This window comes from Pseudorca crassidens, chromosome 4 (assembly GCF_039906515.1).
Source record: "Pseudorca crassidens isolate mPseCra1 chromosome 4, mPseCra1.hap1, whole genome shotgun sequence".
NCBI classification, from domain to species: Eukaryota; Metazoa; Chordata; class Mammalia; order Artiodactyla; family Delphinidae; genus Pseudorca; species Pseudorca crassidens.
This window is the reverse complement of record NC_090299.1, coordinates 106,548,544-106,575,080: the sequence shown is the minus strand read 5'-3', so window position 1 is coordinate 106,575,080 and position 26,537 is coordinate 106,548,544. Positions and strand designations below refer to the sequence as shown.

Here is a 26,537-nt window from a genome sequence, read left to right as displayed (position 1 = left end):
GGAAAGAAAAATAAGAGGAAACCCTAAAGACATTCAGACCTTGCTTCAAATTATTTGTTCCACTACTTACTAAGTGAAATGGAAATAACACCCCTACTTTGCTGGCATGGTCTGAGGAGTAAATGAGATAACATCCATCAAATGGCCGACATTCAGAGTGTAGGATCCAGAGCAGGCACATGGTAAAAAAAAAACTCTCTTTCCTCCCGGCCCCTCCAACCCAACCCTCATGCCCATACAAAAAACACTACTTAAAAATTCTCCCCAAAATATTTTTATACAATAGGGACACAACAAATAATTTCAGTTTAAGGCAGAAACTGATTTATGAATGCATCACAGGAACATATCATTAATATTATTCTAATGTTTTAGGGTAGCCTCAGATGATCTCAGAAAGGGGGAGAAAATGACTATGATGGCTCACCAGTCCTCTTCTTGGATCTTCATCAATGAGAGGACATTCATTACCAGGTAACTGTACACCTGTATTATATGTTATTCTAGTTATCAGTTGTTTGTGGATTACACCTTTTGTGTATTACACATTTTGTCATTCTAAGCTTCAATTTTTTTTTTTTTTTTTTTTGCGGTACGGGGGCCTCTCACTGTTGTGGCCTCTCCCGTTGCGGAGCACAGGCTCCGGACACGCAGGCTCAGCAGCCATGGCTCACGGGCCCAGCCGCTCTGCGGCATGTGGGATCTTCCCGGACTGGGGCACGAACCCGTGTCCCCTGCATCGGCAGGTGGACTCTCAACCACTGCGCCACCAGGGAAGCCCCCTAAGCTTCATTTTGAAAGCTTTAACTGTATTGGAAAAACTTGGAAAATGGCATCATTACATTTTCTAATTTTTCTCATCTGCTATGAAGAGACCCCAGTGAATTAAATGTTATAAAAAATTATGAGGGCTTTGTAAAATATTTCAGAAAATATGATATAAAGAGTGCCTAAATTTGGGTCTTCCATAGGTGTTATAATAAAGTCTAAATGTGTATCAATAAAAAAAGCATGATGTATGACCCATAAGATCAATGATATGAATCATCAGTTGAGACACTGAATTAGAAATTGAATAAATACATTCCTGAAGACTGAAAAGCCATAGCCTATCGTGGAACGATCACTCATATTTCATAAATAGTGGTCTAATTTCACCAAAAGCTAGATTTCTATTTTAATAGTTGTCACAGTTCTCAGGAACAGCATTAAGTAAAGGATCCGAGGCTCCTCATAAATAATATATCCAAAGAATTAGCCTATGGGCCTAAACCAGGCTCTCCTGACCTCTCCTTCCCTCCATTGCTCCTCAGGACATACTTCATTTTTACCGTTTCCCTCTTGATGTTAGATTATGCAATAGATGGTCAGCAGCTATGGCTATTTTCTTATACGCAGCAGATAGCATCTTATGCTAGTTTAGGAATAATAGAGCAGGGATTTGAAAACTGTAAGAGTAAAGATAAGAGACGAACCTGGCTGAGCTAGAGCAGAAGCTGAAAAGGGAAAAGACACAACGGTAAGAAAAAAAACAAGTCGCCCTGGAATGTGATCCATGTCTTACAGGGAAGAGAAACAAAGCCAGATAAATGACAGAGGAAAGTCGTATAAATGATGCAGGATTGCACAATAGGAAAGCAAAAGGAATAAATATGGTCAAAAATGGAATGAAAGCCACAGCTGGAGGATAAGCATGAAATATAAGAGGCGGGAAGAAGGCAGGAAGTAAAAGATAAAGGAGTTACTTATTCATTCCTCAGATACTTACAAACTGCTTCCTAAAAGCAGTTTATACTCCTGTGGACCCTGAGTGTTCAGTAATGAATGAAACAAAACCCTTACCCTCATGGGGTTGCCTCCTAAAAGAGGGATACAGTCAAAATGTAGGATAAATGTAAAACAAGATGCACTATTAGGTGCTGAAAGATATGAAGAATAAAAATAAAGCTGGAAGGGGAGTAATGATTGCGGGGGGTAGAGAGCAGTGAGTTATGATTTCATATAAGATGGCCAAGGAAGGCCTCAGGAAGGAGGTAGCAGTAGGGAAAAGCCTGAAGGAGGGAAGCGAGTGAGCTGTGTGGGTATCTGGCTGGGAGCCTCCCAGGTCCCCTTCCAGGAAAGGGGACACCAAGTTCACAGCCCTGAGGCAGGCACACGCCTGTAAGGGTGCAGGAACCTGGTATGGGAAAGTGAAATAGGGAGGACAGTAGGAGAAGGTGAGGTCAGAGACAGAATGGGACCAGAATATGTAAGGCCTCATAGGCCACTGAGACTTCGTCTTTCCCACTTACAAGATGAGAAATCATTGAAGATTATTGAGTACACGAGTGACTGAATCTGTCTGGCTGCTGCTTTAAGAACAGACTGAAGAGGACACAAGGATAGAAGCAGAGAAACTATCGAGGAGCAGATAGTCCAGAGTAGAGATGATGGTGGCTTGGACCAAGGTGGCAGGGGTGGAGGTGGGGAAAAATGCTCAGATTCTGGGTATATTTTGAAGGAAGAAACAATAGGATTTCCTGAAGGATTAGATGTGGGTATGAGAGAAAGAGAAAGATTAAGGATGATTCCAAGGCTTTGGGTCAGGAAGAATGGAGTGAATATTTTTCTGACATTATAAAGACTACAGGAGGAGCAGGTTTGGGGTAGAAGATCGGGAGTTCAGTCCTAGACAAGTTACATTTGAGACTGACTAATGTCACCAAGGGAATAAGTGTGATAGAGAAGATTCAAGATCCAGGGTTAGAAAAGAGTGAAAGGAAAAGTAGGAAACAACAAGGCGAGCAGTAGTACATTGGATGGAAAGTGGGCAGAAGGAATGTGGACACTGAACAGAGAGGAGGGGCAGTGATAGAGTGGGTAAGTATAGAAAACACCGCTTGGGGATGTCAAGGTAGCTAAAGTGTTGCTGGGGATACAAGGAGAAGAGGGAAGTTGAGAAAATGGGAAATTGAAATGAAAGGCAGAAATTAATTTTTTAAATAAGTGCAGATGACTGATAATGAAAGTCAGAGAAAGTAACATCCATATGAAACCAGGGAAGAGAGATAGAAAGATCCTAGAGAGAAGTAAGAGATGGACATGGTAACAGGATGGACATTGTTGAGAGGACCTGAAAGATGACGGTTTGGGAAGAGAAAATGATGAAAAAAGCATGTGAGTCATCTGTAGGGGAAGCAGGAGGCAAATGAGATTCAGGATAGAGGGATGATGGAGAAGATGGGAGAGACTGTGAAGAAAAGGGAAGACGCTCACGAGAGAGTGACAGAAAGGGCAGAACAGGGTTAAGAGCCCAGCACAGCCCCAGAAGGTCCCCCTACCACAGTGCCTCCCCCCAGAGAAAATTACAGAAACATTGAACAAAGGTGTCTCCAAAGACAGTAGCCCTGGGTCTACACCAGTGTTCCTTTTTGCGTAAATGCCTTCTGTGCAGTGTAAGTTTAACCAGCCAGGAATACAAATTTACCACACTGGGAGGGAAGTTTCGAGAAGAAACCGTACACGGCATAGGAGAAGAATGTACGAACCCTTGTACGTATTTTCCTGTTATTCAACTCTGCTTGACGCAGGTCAGCCCATGGAATCCTGATTCTCACCTCCCCCCAGCCCCGCCCTCAGTGCATTGCTAAACTAATCCTGGGGCCACCTCTCAGTTGGAGGTTGCAATCTTTTCTTTTTCATCTACTTCAGCTACACAGCTGCTCTTCACCTCTTGGATTCCTGAGAAAGCAAGGTCCTTTCTCACCAAAACCTTTAGATTTACCCTTATGATCAGATTAAAAGGCACCCTAAGCAGGCACCGCATGATCCAAGTAGCAATTCACAGTCCCCTTCTGCACTCATGGGCATCTCCATGACCTCTCTTCCCCTATAAAACCTCAAGACAAAGGTCAGAGAGAAGTCCCAGTGCCCTCCCTAACTCATGTCTGCTCCAAGGGGTGGTCCTGTCCTTCCCAATCCTGCTATTGGTTCACATGTGTTTCTCTTTATTCTCAGGCCTTGAACCCTCTGTTTCTCTAGAACAGCTTTCTTCCACCTTCATGAAGCTCTTTGTTCTGTTCTTAATTGATTTATGTCGATCTCATTTGTAGCCATGAGCAGCTGATGGTAACTTCTCGTCCTGGACACCACATTCCTTTTATTCATCTGTGTAATCACAGTATGAAAATCAAGAATTTTCACTGAAATAAACACCTATTCCATACACCAGTGATTACCAGGTCAACTTTCATTTCCTTTGTAATATTTTATAGTTTCCCAATCTCAGTTTCTCACTTTTCCCATGAAATCCTCCCTGAACTGCAGTAAGATTTTAATTAGCCTGTTAATTACTTGTGTATTTGTTCTTTTAAAATATTTACTTCCTAATTACGAAAGTATCATTATTTTATAAATTATTGTATTTTATATATTTATATTATAAAAGCTGAGAAAATATAGAAACATATAGATTGAAAGAATAAAGTTATCCATAATCTTACTACTCAGAAAATGTACTATTTAATTTTGTCATATTACCCATATTCTAAGGATTTTATTTTATATAGTTGAGATCATTCTATATCTTGTTTTACACACCTGGCATTATATTACAAATATTTCCCCATACTATTAAAATAATCTTCCTAAAGATGATTTTAATGATACTATATCACTCAACAATATAGAAATGTCATAATATAATTTCTTTAATTTTGACCTTCAAGATGGCTCCAACATTTTGAATATACAAGGACTAGTTCACAGAAGTGTAATTACTGAATCAAAGTATACAAGTAAATCTAATGTTATTGTTACAAATTAGCTTTCTAAAATAGTTTGATGAGCTGTCTCTCCCACCAACAGCTTAAGGCTTCTTGCCTTGTCTTTACTGCCTCATAACAGATGCCTGGTTTCCCAAGGTAGAATGTAAGCCCCTTGAAGGTAAGACCTAAGTATCTTTTGCATCCTCTTTCCCAAGGTGAGGTACCTGGATGGCCTTGATACATGAGATGATTTTAGGTTAAACATAAATAATTGGTTTTTATTTGAACACTCTTGGAAAGCATTAGAAAAATATAACTAGCACATGAAATCTTTGATTTCACGAACATTATTTCTCAGGACAGATAAAAGCTTGCTTAGTAACCAAGTTACCAACTTGGTTGGGTTTCTGTCACTCACAACCATGGGTCCTATAACTAATGAAAACACCCATCCTGAACTACATGCTATCAGAACACTCTCACTTTCTAACGTATTATATTTATTTATTTTATTCCCCAAATAAGACTGAAAATTTAAGGGGAGAGGGTAATGTTTCATATATAATTCTGCAAATATTAATGCAATAAGTAATACATAATTGTTGAATAAATATATAAAAAGAGGAACATCAACTAGAAAAATATTAAGTGATAACAGATTATACTTGGAGTTAGCCAAACTCATAAAAGCAGTACATGAATAATTAGTTTTGAACAGCATATCCATAGCCCTCAGCCAGACTGTATCAATCACTTTCCCACAAAATAGCCTTGAAGCCAGCATTTTGTAATTTTTTAATCGCTGAAAATATTTTTATACATACATTCTAATCATTTAGAATATAAGAAGAGAAAGAAAATGAACAAAATTTGAGAACCTATGTGCATTCCCATTTTATAACTAGCCTACAATGAAATATGTTAAAATGAAACCACATATTCTGGGGGAGGCTATTTCCAAAGTGTCTGCATTTCTAGTGACCCTTATTTTGTGTCATATTTTGAACTGACTGAATTGGGCACTTGCAGTTTATCTTCTATACCACAGATACACTTTCAGACCCTAGTATCCATGTATTATTGGTATTCCAGGTGGTAAAGTAAAATAATATAGCATTTACGCAAACACTGGACTTGAAGATAGCATTCCTCAAAATGTGGTCCAGGGGCCACCTGCCTTCCGATCAAGATGCTTATTAACAGTGCAGATGCTGCGCTCCCCCTCAGAGCTAATCAGGTGATTCTGAAGTATTACTGGAGTCTAGAAACTACTGCTCAGAGGAGGAAAGGCTTAAAGTTTGAGAACTTCTGCCCACCTGAAATAAACAAAATTTCTGGAACTCAGGGAAATCTTTACAAAATAGTCACCAAAAATTATAATGATACCATTGACTACCTATGATATCCAGCTTGTCATTAACCCCTCCATTCTTTTTTTTTTTTTTTTTTTTTTTTTTTTTTGCGGTACGTGGGCCTCTCACTGCTGTGGCCTCTCCTGTTGCGGAGCACAGGCTCCGGACGCACAGGCTCAGTGGCCATGGCTCACGGGCCCAGCCGCTCCGCGGCATGTGGGATCTTCCCAGACCGGGGCACGAACCCGTGTCCCCTGCATCGGCAGGCGGACTCTCAACCACTGCGCCACCAGGGAAGCCCTCTATTCTTCATTTATTCACTTAAGTAGTTATTCAGCTCCCATTCTGTGACAAGCGTTGTTCTGGCAAGACAGAAATCACCAACTTATTTGCGATATTTATTTTCATGCACAGAAATACATGAAAATGCTGCAAATTAATAGGAAAATAGACCTTCCTTAATGAAAATTTTGCTTTCAGCAAACATATGATCCATGAAATAAGAGATATTGATTTAATATCACAGTAAGCAATATAACATTTATGTCTTACTCCTGGATAAGAATTTTCTGAGTTTAGAAACTTCCCTGACTGAAGGGTGTTGGCATAAGTTAACTCCATGCTCAAATGATTAAGATTCCAGTTGCTCTTTCCTTGCCTGGGGTTGTCACTGCTCTGTTGCTTCACGTGGTAAATATTCTAAGTGAGCTGAGTATTAAAAAAAAAAAAAAAGTGGTTCCCTATGGTTGCTTTCAAAGTGCTTTCACTTCAGGTCTTAGGCTAAAATCAGGGCATTTTAGGGGTGAGTAAATGCCAATCCTGAATTTGAAAAAAGAGTTCAAATCCAGTTCTAGAATGTAGATCAGATTTCACTCTCGGAACTTGTTAGATTTTTTTATTCTCCTAATTAGGAACCTAATACAAACCCTTGCAGGCTGCAGCTCTTCCAACAGTGGCCACAAGGCCCATGTGCATTCCTGTCCTTACTAACTCACTCTAATTAGCATGATGTAATAAATTTGAGCAAAAAGTGCATCACTCCAAACAGTTCCTTTTGCCAAGCATGTTGGCCAGTACCCTTTGCTGAAACAAAGAAAGCAGCCACCTGCACCTCTGAGCACAAACTCAGCACAAAGAGCCAGTGTTCCAGGGGCTGCGTCCTACCTGGCGGGCAGAACCAGAGGGCAGTGTTTGCCCAGGTCCCATGGCCTCGGTCTTCTCTGGATCAAAGGAACTGGCGCAAACACTGCAAGCCTCAGCATGCCCTGCAGGTAGGTGTATAAAGACAGGGCCACACTCTTCTGAAGACCTTTGGACTGTTGTCTTTAATAAAGGATAAGGGAGTCCTCCCTGACATATTTTGATAGGAGTCAGGATTTTAAAATAAGCCAGGGCAAAAAGTTTGAGACATGTGTAGGACCATCTCCTTTAAAAATGAGGAACCTTGGGCTTCCCTGGTGGCGCAGTGGTTGAGAGTCCGCCTGCCGATGCAGGGGACGCGGGTTCGTGCCCCGGTCCGGGAAGATCCCACATGCCGCGGAGCGGCTGGGCCCGTGAGCCATGGCCGCTGAGCCTGCGCGTCCGGAGCCTGTGCTCCGCAACGGGAGAGGCCACAAGAGTGAGAGGCCCGCGTATCGCTAAAAAAACAAACAAACAAACAAAAAAACCAATGAGGAATCTTTTTCTATGTGGGAGTTTTCCTTTTAAATTTATGTAAACATTCCCATTATTCATGTCTGGTGACCTAGTAAAAATTCATTTTTATTGTGAGAAATTGGATATCACAATTTTACATAAAGGTCAGTAATATCACCCCCAGACTAGTGAAAAGGGTCATTAAGCTTTATGTCAGATATTTTTCAATGAATATATATTGTTAACAGTCATTGAGCATACCAATATGACTGCTATTCACAATAAAATGTATCTACTCCACATTTACCTATTTTATCACTTTAGTCCATTAAAAAACAACAAGATCATCTGTCTGCCCAATACACACTGAAAATGTTTCAATAGAAAGTCTGATGAGGTCAAAATTCAAAGACTCCAGAAATAGATGACACAGAGTTTACTTGAATTTCTGGTCCTGTTAGCTATGCTGGTAAAAGATCTTTCCCCTCTAAATGTTGCTCAGCATTCAGTTTCCTATATTTTACTCCCTAAACAAACAATTGCTGAGAGCACACCATTAGTCAGACGCTGACTAGAAGCTGGGGTAGCAATTTTGAGCCAAAACAGACAAGAGCCCTACTCTCATGGAGGCTGGAGTCTGAAGCCACTAATCTCCAACTTGAGCCTTTATCAGAATCTCTGGAGAGCTTGGTAAAATAAAGATTGCTGGGCCCCATTCCCAGAGTTTCTGATTCAGCAGGTCTGGAGTAGAGTGAGCACTTGCACATGTAAGTTCCCAGGTGGTACAGATGCTACTGCTCTGGAAATCACAGTGAGACCACAGCTCTAAAAGCCTGGTAACAAAATGAGGTCAGTGTTCAGAAGGAAAAGAACCAAGTTCTACGAGAAAATAAGGATCTAGCCTAAGCAGGGAAGTCTAGAGATCTGAAGGTGACGCAAGCTAACAAGGTTAAGAGAGTCAGCAGGAGAGCACTCCTGACACAGGGAGCCAGCCTGACATCTTCACGGCCAGAGGGAGCACAGAGTTCCAGCCAGTGAAAGTTCCCAGAATTGTTGAGGTGCAGGACACAGGAAAAAGCATCTCTGGGGCTTCTCTGGTGGTGCAGTGGTTGAGAATCTGTCTGCTAATCCAGGGGACACGGGTTTGAGCCCTGGTCTGGGAGGATCCCACGTGCCGCAGAGCAACTAGGCCCGTGAGCCATGGCCGCTGAGCCTGCGCGTCCGGAGCCTGTGCTCCGCAACAAGAGAGGCCGCGATAGTGAGAGGCCCGCGCACCGCGATGAAGAGTGGCTCCCACTTGCCACAACTAGACAAAGCCCTCGCACAGAAACGAAGACCCAACACAGCAAAAATAAATAAATAAATTACTAAACTCCTACCCCCAACATCTTCTTAAAAAAAAAGCACCTCTGTAAAAGAGGCTAAAGAGGAAGAGAGACCAAGCAGGACTTCACCTGCTGTGATAAGGATTTGGGGGTTTTATACCAAGAGCAGTAGAGAGACATTTAAGGATGTTAACCAAAGCAGATGATATGCTTATGTATGTTCTACATACTCTGGATAGAGTGTGAAGAGTAGATGGAGGATGCCCAGAATAGAAACAAGGAGGCCGCTTAACATATTTTTTCCAATGTAAAGAGAATCAGTGGTCAAAGTCATGGCGACATTACAGAAGAGCACCATAAAAGCCCTGTAAGGAAAGCCCTGTCTGTAGTTCACGCTCACATAGATGACTCCGAGGATCACTGACCACCTGCTGTGTTTCAGACACTCTAGTAACAATCCGGATGGTCCAAGTGGCTGAAAGCCATATCAGTCTGAAAGGCTTAACAGAATAGTTTCTCCATCTCAAGGGAACAAGGGGCATCAGACGGTGATGTCAAGGTAATCATCCTCAACCAGCACAAAATTTCCCAGCTGTTCATACACAAAGCGTGTTCTTTTACCATCAGCCTGCATCTGCTCCAATCATGATGCGTGTTGTGTGACACATCTGTGTTTACTTTTTAACTGGCTTTAAAAAAAATATCTATAGGGCACGTATTAGAGAGACCTAAAAGTTTAAATCATGGAAAAATGAGAAGCAAGATCCTAAGGGAAGCTAGAAACCAACGTAATTGTTTCATTTCCTCATTTCTACACCCAGCCCCACAGCAAGTCCCATCAACTCCACCTCCAATATACAACCACTTCTCACCATCTAGTCCAAGCCACCACTATCTCTTGCCTGGACAACTATTACTGCCTCCTAATTGGGCTGCCAGCTTCCATTCCCTGTCCCCGTAATCCATCCTCCCCGAGCAGCCAGAACGTCTCTTTACAATGTCGTCACGGCGTCCTGCTTAAACCCTCCAAAGCTTCCTATTGCAGACTCCTTACCATAAGAAGTCTCTCTAAGGTCCAATGCGATCTGGCCTGGAGAACTTTTAGAACCTCATCTTGAGCCATTCTTCCCTTGTTTTTCTCCTTTAAACATGTCAAGCTTAGTGCCGCACACAAGACGTGGCACCGGCATCTCTTGCTCAGGACACTTTCTTCGACTCTGCACAGGGCTATAGCTCCTTCCCATTATTCAGGTGTCGGTTTAATATTTCAGGCCTCCTGATCACGTTCTCTAAAATGCCCTCTTTCATCTGCTGCATCACAGGATGATGTTTCATTGTTATTATGGCACTTACCCCTATGTAAAATCAACATATTTCTTTATTTGCTCTTTTGTTTTGTTTTTTTTTCTATCTTCTTCCTCCAGAAAGCAACTCCCATCACTGCACGGGCCCCATTGGTTTTAAATATTGCAGTCTCCCCAGCATCTATTACATTGTCTATTACACAGTAATCCCTCAATAAACTTTTGTTGATGATGAGTGAGTATGGGAGTATTAGCATCAAGGAACTAAATCAGGACTTTAGTATTTTGGCTTGACATATGTTACCCTTAAATACTGTTTCATACCTAGTGGCAAGGTGATTATATCAGGGCTTCTCTCCATTTTAACATACATGCAAATTTCCTGGGGATCTCGGTTAAAATACAGATTCTGATTTCTAACAAGATGCCTCCCAAGTACTCAGACAATATTTGGATTGGAGTCACCCTTGAATCCCGTGATAGAACAATGACCTCCTAAAGATGTCTACTTCCTAATCCCCTGAACCTGTAAATATTTTACATTACGTCACAAAAGGGAATTAAGGTTGCAGATGGAATTAAGGATGCTAATCCATTAGCATCCCTTAAATTTGGGAGATTATCCAGATGGGCCCAATGTTATCATAAGGGTCCTTATGTGGGAGGGTAGGAGAACTATGTGAAAAGATTCCATGTCAGAGTGATGGAGTGGGAAGGATTGTATAGCCAATGCTGGCTTTGAAGATGGAAAAGGGAGCCGGAGGCCAAAGAATGTGGGTAGACTGTGGAAAGTGGAGAAAGCAAGGAAATGTATTCTCCCCTAGAGCCTTCAGAAGAAGTACAGCCTTGCTGATACCTTGGTTATAGCCAGTGAGACCTGTAGAACTGTAAGATAATGTTTATGTTGTTTAAAGCCACTAGGTTTGTAGTAATTTGTTACAGCAGCAATAGGAAACTAGAACAAACCTCCTCCCAAAGAATGTCTGCAAGGACAGTGTTCTCTGGCCTCTTACTTCAGTAACAGAGGAGGAAAGGGCAGAAGTGTTAGCAGGCTGGTTATATGTAACTATTTTAGTTTCAGTTGGAATGTCCGCCTGTTTCAACCTGCAACCTGCCAGTTGATAGACTTCCCTTCCCCTAAAAGAAGAATATCACCATGATTCTCAGCATCCTGAGATCTAAAAGATCTCAAAAGTGTGGTCTCTGGGACTTCCCTGGTGGCGCAGTGGTTGAGAGTCCGCCTGCCAGTGCGGGGGACGCGGGTTCGTGCCCCGGTCCGGGAAGATCCCACATGCCGCGGAGCGGCTGGGCCCATGAGCCATGGCCGCTGAGCCTGCGCGTCCGGAGCCTGTGCTCTGCAACGGGAGAGGCCACGGCAGTGAGAGGCCCGCGTACCGCAGAGAATAAAAAAAAAAAAAAGTGTGGTCTCTGGACTAGCAGCACCAGAATCACCTGGGAACACGTTAAAAATGCAAATTCTCAGGACCCACACCGGACATAACTCAATAAGAAACTTTGGAGGTGCCCCTCATGATCTGTTTCAACAAGCCCTTCAGGTCGGGTTTTAGAACCATTTATCTAACATAGCACATCTACCACTGTGTTTCATATTGTCCACACATTCAGGGCACATAATTTTTCTGTAGTTTTCAAACAGCTTTTTCTTGGTCACTAAATATTTCTTTGTTCTCTCCAAAACCATCAGCTACAACAAGAAACAGACTATTCCATCAAAGTGGAGGTAGTTTCAAGTCCCTACTCTGGATTAGAATAGAATATAAAAATCAGTACTAATTTGCAAATAGTGTCAGGGCTGCGAGCCAGAGACCATACTTCTCTGTGTTTCAGGCCAGAAAAGGAGATTGTAGAGCATAGACTTCCCTCATTCTTTCTTCCCTGTCCACAAACTCCTTGGGCTGCCCTTAGGAAGTCAGCTGCATGTGATAACAGAAACCAAGGTCTGATGCGGAAGCTGCTCATTGCAGCCGCCAACTGGAATAATAGACTGTGAATTTTTAAAAAATCTTTTTCATAAAAATCTTCAGAAGCCAAACCATAGAGGGAAAGAGAGTAGATAAGTGTCTTCCTTTATCTGAGGTTGTTAGAAAACAAGCTAGTGTGTTAAAATATAAAATCTGATAGTTACGCTTATAAAGGAATTCTCTTCAAAATCAGATACCAGTTCTAAAACACATTCCTGTCTTCTTCAGAAGCACGAGCATTTTAATAAACGATACAATCCTTCTTTGCCTCTCCCTTTTTAGACCCTCTTCCATGTCTTACCAACATCTAGTGACATTGTTCTGAGTAGCTACAGCTCCTCTCTTAAACAGTGGAGTTTTCATAATCAAGAAAACATTTGGGGGGTTTTTGTTTTCTATCAAGCAACTAGCCAACAGTCACTTCAAATTTCTTTTTAATATTGCGAAAGTATACCTTAATTTTTAATCCTTTTGCTTTTATCTGAGTTCTAGGTGTTAAGGACCTGAGAGAAGTGGATAGATGTATTCATTAATAGCTCCAGGGCCATTGTTTACAGGGGTAATCTTAAAAAGATGTATACCTCGGAAAATACAAAAGTCACAAAATGGCCAAAAGCAGCCAGAGGGTGGGAGGTGAGACAAGTCTAGTTATATTACCTTACTGATTAATTACTAATGGATTTCAGGAAACTCCCAGGGCCTTTTTATTATCAATTGTCAGCACGGACAGAGACTTAGGGTCTAGAATAGAACTGCTTGGAAGAAAAAGATAAACAAATCACAGGCACCATCCTCCTAACCACCAGCAACAATTAATGATACTTGAGCAGAGTTGCTAAAGCTGTTGAAAACCCTTCCTTTTCAAAAACGGCAGCCCTTTGAAGGAAGTCGGGAGAGTTCAACAAATTCAGGGCTCCCTGATCATTTTAGGTTTTGCATTTTTGCTTCCATCGAGATAGCCCTTCCCTTCCCAGCTTCTCAGTATTCAAACTGTGGAACCCAATCCCTTCATTTGCAATGGAAATGAATAACCTACTTTGCTAACTGAAGAAAGTCTCTAAGCAAAGGTTGAAAAGCAGTCTTCTTTCCTCATCGTTTGAGCCAGGAGATGAGGCCAAAGACAAAAAGAAATGGAGCCGTAGCCACTTATGAAAGAGGGGCGGCAGGAGTTTGCAATTGTATTCCAGGATTCAAGTTGACAGTAACGAAGGATAACGTGGGTTAAGAGAATTCTGCTGCTGCTTGCAGACATCAGTAATATGGAATGATGGTTTGTCTTGGCAAAGAGCTTAATGATAAGGCTTTACTCGTTCTTTTGTCCGCATATTTCCTGGTTCCCCTTTCCAAAAACATACAGAAGTTCATATTACATGTTTATGGAAGAAAAATTATGAAAACATTATGACTGTATTATGCACTTACTATATAGAGTTTGAAAAGTATACAGAACTACAACACATAAAATAAAACATCACAACCGTAATTCCCAGAAAATGATCAATTTGCTATCTTTACATGTTAATATATTTTTTGTAAAAATAACTCTGAGTTAAGTTTTAAATTCAGTTTTTTGAACCTGACATTAAATAGTTAATCTCATTGCTAAAATGTAACATTATGAACAAAATTGGGAGGGGTGACTGTATAAAAGAGCAAGCTAGCATTTTTATTCTGCCTCAATTTCTCATCTCTTTGAAAAGACTCTTTGGAATGTTTTAGGCTCCTGCTCTTAAACATGGTAATACAAACAGCAGGATGCTGTCTCTAGTGCTGCTGTCACTATCTGGTTCCGTGGCGGCCTGGCTGGGAGCCTGAACATTTTTCAGCAAGTCTCCAAGAGGCAGAAATAACACAAACTCAGGAAGCACAGCCATGGCCAAATTTGCCTTTGGTGACTACACTGGGCTGTATTTTCCACTGAAGTTTATTTTGTGTCATGTGGCAATCTCTGAAGCTTGCGTTGGGCTACAGCATACAACGGTATTTCCGGTTTGCCTTTGTCCAAATTTTAAGAATCACTTAGTAAAGAATGAGACGGGGTTTTCTGGTTTCCAGGAAAAGGATTAGATAGCCACTGAATTATGCTGTAAATCATTACTAAAATGAGGGAGAACTCTTATTACAACTAAAATTTGACACTCATTCTGTCTGTGGATGCAGGGCATAACTCATTTCCACTCATCATGCTGTCCAATATGTCAATGCATAATACAGTTTATAAAATTAAATACAAAGTGTTTCTTCCGGCCAAATAGCGTGATAAGATTGAGGAACTCCTCTCTTGCTCAGCCCATTATTCATGACAAACGTCAGAATGTGGGTAATTCCCATCTGCTGAGCAGATGCAATTCAGACCACAAAGTGCAAAGTACAGCTAAGCATTTTACAGTCAACTCTGGATCCACTTTTACTCATTAAAACTGAGCTGGGAGCCTTACAGGAACAGGGAACCTTGAAAGGAGCAGGAACCCTGGCATCATTCCCCTACACCTGTTGCCCCCCCCCATGTTAAGTCTTTCCCTGGTTAGCACTCACCCAGGAGCTGTAATGACTAATTCTGGGTGTCCATCTGCATCTATCAGGGTCCCCTCTCTGTACTGTCAGTGCACAGTGCCAGCTTCTGTCCCGGCGAAGCTTAAGATTCTATGTGTTCGTTTAGTTAGAAGTCCAGTTTACATGGAAGCTTGCTATTCCTTCGTTTTATAAAAACACTATTCATGTTATATATTATGTGATAATGTTTTTTAAAAATCCTTAGGATATATTATGATACAGTATTTCATGTTCGAGAAAACCAAGCTCTTCTTAAAAAATCAATTTATGTATCACACGTAAAGTATTGATATACAGGCTGTTTGTACCATGCCGACTTCTTGGGTGTCCCTGTGGCTTCTAGAAAAATTTGTAAACTGAGAAGACTGGATATGGAATTCATTCCTTATCACCCACTTTATAGCTTTGTTAGGGCAGCTGAACAGCTGTCTGGTCTAGGCTGGCGGGGGACTCTTTGGAGCTGAGAGGGAAAAGTACACAGATGATTTTTTTCCTTTTTATGAGATAGGGAGGTCCATAGGTAACATTTAAGTTAAATCCTAAAAAATACATTATAATTAGCACTGACAAGTCACCATGTATATTAAATCAGTCTTCCCTTTCCTGACTAGGGACTGCCTAAATAACACTTTAGTGGTGGCCTTTGGATCTCCTAAACCAAATAATCCCTATACTTATTTTAGGTCTCTTCTAGACTTTAGATTCTTCTGTACATGAGGGACATTTGATCACCTTTCCACAGAACATAGCCTTGGCTCTCTACCCCAATACCATTGCAATTGTTCCACTCATCTTGCTGCCTCCGTGTTGCTTTGTCCTGAAATCTGTCTTCCATAAGCTCCCTAGTGGCCCTTAGAAGCATCATACCTTACACTTGCCTGCAACCTCCAGTAAGTGCCCATTGCCTGCAGGGTGAATTTTAAGCTTCTTAAAATGGTTCACAAGGTTTCTGCCTTCTTCTTCATCACTCACCATTCCCCATTTTACATGTTCTACTCTTAGAGTCCCAACTCTTTGAGCTTTTGCCACAAAAACTACAGAAATATCTAGAATGTCCTTGTTAATATTTTCTTTGCCTGGTAAGCTTCTCACACCCTTCTTGCTTAATCCTTCCCCTCCAGAGTGCACAATAGGCAGCATCTATCTCCTCAAGCTCTCACCCACCTCAGTGTACGGATGAGGCCTCTTTATTGTGATCACACAGCAAACCATTAGGACAGGTCTTCTGTTAGAGGACAAAATTTGAATCAGTCAGCGGATAAGAGATAATCAACTTGACAATAACTTCTTCAGCTCTTTGTGCCCTTAATGCCAACAAGTCGAGTTAGAATGTTGCAGGCTACACTTTATCCTCCTGTTGTATTAACCCATTGCTTCAACAGGTGCATAGACTAATCATCTCCAAAATTTCCTCTGGTAAAGTGCATACGATTAAATTGTGATGAAGTTTTAATATTTGGAATGCATACACCATTACTGCAGTTGTTCACCTGACTTCCGGATTTTCTTTTCTAGTTCCTCACTTTATTACACCGTTAACTTACCTAATTTTATCCCAACACTATTTTACTGAACTATTTTCTTCTTCCACATGCCAAAATCCTTCAAAGTTTCACTGATAGTCAGAAAGATCCTGCCTGTGGTGAGAAAAATATGGAAGATTTCTGTGGTATTTAGTTACCCTGTGTTACACATGGTTTATAGGTTGGCCAACTACCTCTGTAAAGGGTCAGATAATAAATATTTTAGGCTTTGTAGGCCATTTGGTTTGTATCACAACTACTCAACTCTGCAGTTATAGAAATAAAGCAGCTATAGACAACAGGCAAACAAAGTAGTGTGGCTGTATTCCAATAAAACTTTATCTGCAAAAGCGGGTGGCCTGGGACCACAGTTTGCTGACTCCCTGGGTCATTTGGAGACTTATTTCTGTGCAGAAAGACTTAGTCAGGTTTTTTCAGATACAGAAACATTTTCCAAGTAGCTTGTTCCCAGAGAATAATCTTTCTAATCAAACATGGTACTGAGGTAAATACTTTGAAGGATACTTGTACCGTACCTTAACATGAAGTTTTATCAGAAACAGAAGCTGAGGGAATAAGGTTATGTAAAGATTCATTTACTTTAATAACAACTCTCACAGCTCAGCATATCAGGAGTTGCATCCCAAGTGAACCGGAAATGTCCGTATGCTGCCCTGGCTCCCAATAATGAGAGCTATAAAAGTGTTCATGCTCTTTACCAGTATGTTAATTTTAAGGAACTATTCCACAGCAATGACTCCAATGAAACAAAATCCCTTGTGTGCCCAGTGATGTTTAGAACAGAAATAGTCATCAACACTAAAATTCTAAAGTAAGCCAGCTGGGAAACGGAAGAATAGCATGGAGGAATTCTGTAGAATTTTTTTATGTGGTGTTCGTGTGGAGTGTACTGATCCTTGGAAATGTGCGCATTAAAAATTACAAGTGAGAAAAGTCAAGTGGAAAGTATGTTTACCTGATCTCAAACATAAAAATCAATACACATGGAACTCTGTCATTCATGACTCATTAAATGCTTATTGAATAAGTACCCACTATGAGCACAGCTCTGCTCTAAGCACTGGGAAGACAGCAATGAATAAAATAGACCAAAATTCCTGCCCTCACGGAGCCAAGTATTCCTATGGGAGGGAGACAGGTATTGAAGATCAAAGGGATTTTAGCAATTACTATATCTGGAAGTTTAATATCATGAGATGCCTCCCCCATAAAGCAACTTATATAAGAAAGCTTTCCACCTGTTGATATGTTTGGTTTTATTTTAGGAATAAGACTTCTTCTGATCATTTCATTCAACCAGTGTTTGTTGAGTTCTTACTATGTGCCGTGCTCTCTTCCAGGCACATGAAACATAGTGTGAACGAAACATGGAAGCAAGCCTAGTCTCTTGGAGCTACAGTCTAGTGAAGGAGACAGAATATAAGATAAATAAATAAAATATATTCAAGGTTAGATGGTGACCAAGGGGCAGAGGTAAGGAGGAAAGCAGGATACGAATGTTGGGAGAAGGCAAACTTTCAGATGTCAGATGACAACTTTCAGTTGTCAAGAAGGACTCCTTGAGCAGGTGACTTTGGAGTAAATACCTAAAAAAAATGAATGCACTAACAGTGTGATGGCGTGGGAGAGGTCATTCTGGGCAGAGGGAACAACATGTATAAGGGCCCTGGGGTGAGAATGTGCCTGGAGTACTCAAGGAACATCAAGGAGGCCAGCGGCTAGAGTTCAGTGAGTGAAGGAAAGAGAAGTAGAAATGAGATGGAAGGTGTAAAAGGGATCAGATCACAACTGGCCTTTGAAGTCATTGGAAGGATATTGGCTTTTATTCTAATGATGAGAAGATATTGAAGAGCTTTGAGCAAAGGAGAGAGGTGATCAGGTTTGTTTTAAAATAACTCCTGCTGTTGAGAATAGACAACAAACACAGGGAGGCTTTTAGGAGACTGTTGCCATAACGCAGGTGAGAGAAGATAGCTTGGACCAGCAGGGTGAGTGACAGCAGCATCTTGAGCTGTGGTAGCACAAGGGGAGGATGGAGGTGTGGCAGGAACCAGCATTCCCATTGCCAGAGCCCACCTGCCACAGAGGGTGAGATGCCTAGGAGCAACAACTATTCCTGAACTGTTGCTGTATCTCCAGTGGAAAGCATAAAGTCAGGCACATACTAGGTGCTTAAATTAGGTTGATTAAATGTTGTAAAACAAAAGAGGAATGTGAAACGAAATCTGTTTTACAGCTGTCTCCTGCTACAGAACACTCTCCTCACCACTTTGTCTGCAGTCATTTTCCATTCTTTGGTTATTTATTTATTCTCTTATGAAAATATTTTAATTGTTAACAGTCAAAATAAAACTAACTCAAAATTTTATAAAACAACAACCCCGGGAAGAACTTGACAACAGAGAGGACAGTAGAAAAAAATTTAAAATCATCTCAAATCCTACCACCCACTAGAAATATTTTGATGTATATACTCCAGAATTTTTTTTTTTTTTTTGGCTGCACTACAGAGCTTGTGGGTCTTAGTTCCCTGAACAGCGATCAAACCTGGGGCCTTGGCCATGAAAGCCTGGAGTCCTAACCACTGGACAGCCAGGGAGTTTCCTTTTACTCCAGAATTTTAAACAAAGAATATTTTTAAATGTCAGTTTGTTACTGTCAGATAAAAAGAACCTATACTTACACCATGTGGAAAATAACTCCTTCCTTGTTTATCAGGAAAGTCTTTCAAAATAGCACATAAATTAGCTATTACACATTGTATATGCAAAACTATGTGTTTATATATAGGATTAACCCACTCCACCCCCCGCAGGGAAGGCAAAGCTTTCATCAGGGTTTCAAAAGATACTGTGACTTAAATGGGTTGAGAACCACTGCTTTAGATTATAAATTCAATTCAAACAGCTCTTTGCAGCCAGTCATTTCTTCATTATGGAAGATTTTGAAGGACTTTTTAAAAATCAAATTCAACTTTGAAATTATTAACACACATCTTCACTAAGGGAAAGTAACCACCTAAGACCAGATTTTATTTGTTTTACTTTGATGATTTATTTATGAATTAACACCTTCAACATTTGTTGATGTCCTAAGAAGGCTTCAGTTTTCAATGACCTATATTAAAATGACAGAATAGTAAAGATTCCATTGAACCATTTTTTCCTATCTCATATCTTTTTGAACTGAAGGCACCATTATTGCCTTCTACCATTAAAAAGCCTAAGACTGATTGTAACTGAATGTAATATTGTTTTTTTAGGGAACAACTTAATTCTTTATTGAAGACCTATAACATCTTTTATAGGAACCAGAAAAATCTGCATATTTTATATGGACAGGTAAGCCCGTCAAAGAAATGCAGTACAGTTTAATTCACAGGAGAAAAAAATCCATAAAAGTACAGAGAAGTCAGGATAAGTTGGAGTCCGTAAGGCAAAACATCTGGGAGAAGCAGGTGAATCTTTAACTTGATCAGGATTTTTCGGTTTTAGACTATATTGCAAAATCCTAGTCCTGAAACATGTGACTTTCCAAGTATTTTTTTAGAATGGGAAAACGTTTAAAACAACTTTAATGACATATTTGCTTTCTACTTTAAAAACAGAGTATGAACATCTTTTGAACAGCAATTCCATTAAAAATCTATCCTAGAAACAATTCAGCAAGCCTTTTTAAGGTTGCAACTGGCAGGCTACTGTACAAAGTGGCCTTAGATTGGTTTTTTAATGCCTCATCCTCCACAGGTCTTCCTACTCAGTCTTGTATTCTAATGAGACTCACTTCACATCTTTACAATATCTTCCTGGTCCTAGGGAACATTAGAACTTTCTACCTACGTTTCAGATCTTCAAATGTGTACAGCATTGACTTTAGGCCACCACTGTTCCAATCTGTAATTGGAACAGAAGGAAATTTATAAACCTCTCTGGCCTTTATTAGTGAGCTTAAATGATTTAGTTTGATTGGACATTTCAGTTACCTTCCCAAATGTAATTTCCTACAGAATTAGGAAATAACTAATCCCTTTATAAAGAAATGGGCCTAAATTTTTTAAATGGCCTAATTTTAAATTATTTCAATATTATCCTGTATCTTAGATCTCTCATATAGGTAACTGTAAAAATGTAAAATTTAAGAAAAGATCAAAACTTTAAGAAAATGATTTCATATTTTAATTCGGTTGTTTCCATAGAATTCATGATGTTAAGAAGTTCATTTCCTTTAGGAAAATGTTTGAATTTTGATGTGACAAGCATATAAGTTGAGGCGTGTCATTTCCTATTCTGTGAATCAGTGCTCAATCTGCAAGTCATTTGATTTTTTAGAATAAAGTGCCCTGTCTTACATAATTTTTAAAAACTGTATGAAGTAAAGTATACAGTGAGAATATCAGATTGCTTAATCTTTCCATCTTTACTCACCGTCAATAAAGTTAGAATCCCGGGCTTCCCTGGTGGCGCAGTGGTTGGGAGTCCGCCTGCCAATGCAGGGGACACGGGTTCAAGCCCTGGTCTGGGAGGATCCCACATGCTGCGGAGCAGCTAAGCCCATGCGCCACAACTACTGAGCCTGTGCTCTAGAGCCCGTGTGCCACAGCTGCTGAAGCCCATGTGCCTAGAGCCCGTGCTCTGCAACAAGAGAAGCCATCGCAATGAGAGGAACGTGCACTGCAACGAAGAGTGGCCCCTGCTCACCGCAACTAGAGAAAGCCCGTGCACAGCAACAAAAGACCCAACACAGCCTAAATAAATAAATAAATAATAAAATAAATAAATAAATAAAGTTAGAATCCGGAATTTTGCAAGTCTCTGACTTAGTTACAATGATGGGCACTGTTAAAAGGGGCAGTCCATGGAGAATAGCATGTAGCTTTCTAAATCTCTGATTAATTAACTTAATGAATATTTATTGTATACAACACAGCAGACATTGTTCTAAAAGCTAGAGACATAGCAATGAAGAAACTAGACAATGTCCTGCCTTCATGCTTGCTTACATTTTAGTAGTCAGAAAAGAAACAAAAAAGTAAACTGTGTATCCAATGGCGATAAAGACTGGAGAGGGACTTCGCTTGTGGCACAGTGGTTAAGAATCCACCTGTCAATGCAGGGGACACAGGCTCGAGCCCTGGTCTGGGAAGATCCCACATGCTGCAGAGCAACTAAGCCTGTGCGACACAACTACTGAGTTGCCTACTGCAGCTACGTGCTGCAGCTACTGAAGCCTGTGCACCTAGAGCCCGTGCTCTGCAACAAGAGAAGCCACCGCAATGAGAAGCCTGCACACCGCAACAAAGAGTAGCCCCTGCTCGCCACAACTAGAGAAAGCCCACGTGAAGCAGTGAAGACCCAATGCAGCCAAAAAAAGAAAGGCTGTGGAGAATAATAAAGCAGGGAAGAGGGCTCAGGAATCTAAGTGGATGAGGAAAGAGGAACATTTGACCAAAGACTGAAAGATGTCAGAGAGCAAACCTTGTAGAAGTCTGTGGGACACACATTCCAGGCACAGACATATCCAGCAGCCCAATAAAGGTCCTGAGCCTGGCTGGTGTAACTGAGGTACGGTGGGGAAGCCAGTGCAGCAGGAACCTTGTGGGAATGGGATAGTAGAGAACAAGGAAGCTATAGAGAGAACTGAGAAGGGGAGGGCACCAGAGCATGTAGGGTCTTATAGATCATTGTGAAGACTTCAGTTTGTACTTGGAATGAGATGGAAAGCCACTGAGGAGTTGTGATATTATCTAAAGATTCATTTTAAAAGGATCTCTCTAACGAACTTATGGTTACCGGGGGGAAGGTGGGGGAGGGATAGTTAGGGAGTTTGGGATTGACATGTACACACTGCTGTATTTTAAGTGGATAACCAACAAGGACCTACTGTACAGCACAGGGAACCTGCTCAATATTATGTAACAATCTAAATGGGAAAAGAATTTGAAAAAGAATAGATATATATATATATATGTATAGCTGAATCACTTTGCTGTACACCCGAAACTAACACAACATTGTTAACCAACTATACTCCAATATAAAATAAAAAGTTAAAAAAGTAAAAAATAAAACGATCTCTCTAGCTACTAAGAATACATAGAGGGGCAAGAGAAGAATGAGGTAGACCCCAAAGAAACTATTGTGATAACCAGGTAAACAATGACAGTGGCATAAACTAGAATTGTGGTAGTACCCATGGTGAGTATAGCCATATTGGGGATATATTTTTAAGGTAAAGCTAATGGGATTTGCTAACGTATTGGATTTTGAGAGGTTAAGTATGAAAGAAAGTTTAATGGTGACTTTAAAAATGTTGACCTGAACAACTGGAAGGATGGGGGTTCTATTTACCAAGATGGGGAAGACTGGGAAAGGAAAATAGTTACAGGAAGAAAGATCAAAAGTTAATTAGGAACGTATTAAATTCGATGTCAAGTTTGACAACTGAAGTTTAGGGGAAGGTTTGGGCTGTATATCTAAAGTTGGGAGCTATTAGTTTAGAGATGGCATATAAGGATCATTGAGATCACCAAGGGTATTGGTGTAGATCTAGAAGAGAAAAGGCCTGAAGATTGAGACAATGAGATTAGATAAGTATAAACAAGGCTTCAGGGATAATTTATTTAGTAAATTTCAAAAGGGATGATTTCTTTTTTTAAATTAAATTTATTTATTTATTTATGGCTGCACTGGGTCTTCGTTGCTGCACACGGGCTTTCTCTAGTTGCAGCGAATGGGGGCTACTCTTTGTTGCAGTGTGCAGGCTTCTCACTGTAGTGGCTTCTCTTGTGGAGCACGGGCTCTAAGTGCACAGGCTTCAGTAGTTGTGGTGCACAGGCTCAGTAGTTGTGGCTTACGGGCTCTAGAGCACAGGCTCAGTAATTGCGGCACACAGGCCTCGTTGCTCCATGGCATGTGGAGTCCTCCCGGACCAGGGCTTGAACCCGTGTCCCCTGCATTGGCAGGCGGATTCTCAACCTCTGCGCCACCAGGGAAGTCCTAGAGATGGTTTCTGAAATTAAAAAATATTCTGATATTCCTTACATGAGAAAACCTCATTTTCTGATAATAGTTGGAGTATTTCTTCTTGAAAGCAAAAGTTAGATAACCTCAGAAGAGCAGTTATTCTATGAGTTTTTTGTGTTGTTTTGTTTTGTTTTTTGCGGTACGCGGGCCTCTCACTGTTGTGGCCTCTCCCGTTGCGGAGCACAGGCTCCGGACGCGCAGGCTCAGCGGCCATGGCTCACGGGCCTAGCCGCTCCGCGGCATGTGGGATCTTCCCAGACCGGGGCACGAACCCGTGTCCCCTGCATTTGTAGGCAGACTCTCAACCACTGCGCCACCAGGGAAGCCCCCCTATGAGTTTTTGATATAAGGGATTCATTGTAGTATAATTAAGCCACGGAAAGATGTTATACATCAATAACTAAAATGTAGGCTCTGCATCATGTACTGCCCTTTCAGAGGGCAAATTATGTTTGGCTGTTAAGGACAACTGATTGGTACCTGACCTCACAGTGATCTGAAATATGAACTCAAAAGGAGGAGAAAGAGCAAAACTTTGTTTCAGGAGTGACTCCAAAGTAGGCTTGTCAGCCAAAGAAATAATAAGCAATATCATTTATTGAGCACTTTAAATACGAGGTCCTATGAATCAAGGATTGTTATGATTTCATTCTTCAGAAGAAGCAGCCCAGTTTTATAGGTGTTTGACATCTTGTCCAAGAGAACACAGCTAGAAAATGGCAGAGTCAGAGTTCAAACACAGGTCTGTCTGATTCCAGAGTCTAGAGTTTTCATTACACTCTCAAATAAGAATTGAGTCATTTATGTTTATATCTATTATGTTTTCTAATTATTGATTTTTCATAATAACAAGTAGTTATTGCATGTTAGAGTAGTTATTGGATAGTTGGAATGTTCTTTCTATATTTCCCAAATTTACTATAATAATAACACTACTTTAATAACAGACTTTTACATATATAAGAGAGCAATAGATTAGAAAATACATTCTATGGGAATGTGCTTTGGTATTAATATGTACATCCACAGGATAAGTAAGTGTTCAATCCTGTTTACTAATTTTTCTTTGCATAGAATTCCCTTCTTTTGTTATAATAGTTCCAACTTGAAAGAGATTACTCAAGTGCTATTGATTTTTTTCAAAAATATAATTTGTTGTGTATTTTACACTGTGTTTTTACATACATTATTTCACTTGTTCTGCATAAGTTTGTGAGCTAAATTTTTCCTGTTCAGAAATGAGAAAATAGCCACTAAACTGAACAATAACTGTTCTTCTGAATTCTACTTTAGCACAGTTTTTAATTCTGCTTTAATTTTACGCTAAATAGAATTAGAGAATTAAAATTCCACTTAATTGAAGAAGCAGAGTTCAGAAAATATTTTAGCATACTGTGCCCTCTGGTGGGCATGTCATTACCATTATGACTTTGCTGGTTATAGCTGTTTTCAAAAATAAAAGAATGTTTCAAAAGTAGAAATGTTTTGTAGATAAATTTAAAAGCCAAACAGTCCCACCTGGGAATTTATTTTTTATCTATTAAGATGTCTTACAGACCTCATTTCTAAATCTTCAGTTAAAACATTTGCCTTCTATAAATAATACAAAAACAGTGTTTGTGATGATTGGTTTCTCCCCTAGACTGACGATGGTAAACTAATTGTTGAAGGAATGCTGGACATTTTCTGGGGAGTAAAGCAGCCTATACAACTGAAAATACAAGATGAGAAGCAAATCCCTTCTTTCACTGTGCTGAAGTCACTAGATGTCTTTTCCAAAAGGTGAGCTACCTTTTATGATTTTAATTCCTTAGAAAATGATCTTCATATTTACCTTTTTTGTGTGCCTCAAGGATGAAAGCTCTAAAGTTTATACACAACCTCATTTAATCCCCCATCAACTCTAGGACGTTTGTGTCCAGGGCTCTGAGAGGTTAGGTAGTTTGTGCAAGATCCCCAATTACCATGTAGCAGAACTGGACTGGACCTCAGGTCTATGAGCGCCAGAGTCTGGCTCTTGACCTCTCTGCTGTATTCCTTCTCTTCTGCGAGACTGCATTCTTTCACTAGAAAAAACAAAATGTAAAGGCAAGATTTCATTAGCCCCGGTCTTATCACCAAAAAGAGGGGGATAAAATTTAAATTTCTCCTCTTCTTAGAACAAAGAGCTTTTCCTGCTTTCTGGAAAGGAGACTTAATTATGTTCCATCTGATTGCTGTGTCCTGTTAGGATCAGGACAAAGTGCATGTGAAGTACAGTAAATGCACAAAACAGTACTCTGTGTGGGTTTATGCAACTGTACCTTGAATACGTAAGTTGGGCTGAGATATATCTTTTCATTATCCTTTACAATTTTTAGAAAAATTAATAAATATTCCCAAAGAAATCACAGATATAAATATTGTTTTCTTCCTCCCTCCCTTCTCCCCTTCCTTTTTAATCCTTGACTTTCTAACACATCTCCTTTTTGCGTGTACATGGAGGTATCAAGCGTTCTCTTCATCCATCCTTCTATCCATAACTAGATGAGCTGGAGTTCTAGCAGGAGAGAGGATAGAGAGAGAGCAGCCAGGACCTTTTCCTCAATCTGACCTTTGGTCATAACCAAGGAAAATTGGGTATCACCTTGAGGGAAGCCCCACTTTTCCTTTGGGGAAAACACTGAAGTCCCACTATGATTTGCACCTTGCCAATCTTTCTCAAATGTGAGGTTCCAGCAATTCCAGCAATTTTATAATTCCCTACACATGTCATGCAGTTTCTTACTTTCCTGACTCTCTGCCTGGAAGCCTATCTGCTTCTCGACATCCATTTGCTAGACTCTTCCACCAATCCTTTAAGATTCAGGTCGGTAACACATTCTCCAGAGAGCCTTTTCTGACCCTGTAGTAGGTACCCTGACAACTTTTCTATATCCCTTTCAGAGCACGCCGTTAACTGTATTTTTATACCCCTGCCCCCACCCCCCCAGCCTGTGAGCTCCTCGAGGGTAAGGAGCATGCTTTATTCATTTTTATCCTGGTGCTCAGCAGTGTGTCGGCACAAAGAGAGGACTCAGAATTTAGTATCAAATG

General features: G+C 40.5%; 1 protein-coding gene across 3 annotated transcripts in view; it reads left to right on the top strand.

Annotated features, from left to right (window-relative positions):
* The window catches only part of RASSF6 (Ras association domain family member 6), a 63,993-nt gene that overhangs the window by 11,559 nt on the left and 25,897 nt on the right, over window positions 1–26,537 (top strand). For 2 of the 3 annotated variants that reach the window (XM_067736253.1, XM_067736252.1), the window contains exons 1-2: window positions 374–474; window positions 25,105–25,244. In XM_067736253.1, the coding sequence (XP_067592354.1) occupies window positions 25,135–25,244 (110 nt within the window). In that variant the 5' untranslated portion in view covers window positions 374–474; window positions 25,105–25,134. Of the gene's footprint in view, window positions 1–373; window positions 475–19,702; window positions 19,782–25,104; window positions 25,245–26,537 lie in introns of those variants that run through there. The other variant, XM_067736254.1, reaches the window with a different exon arrangement.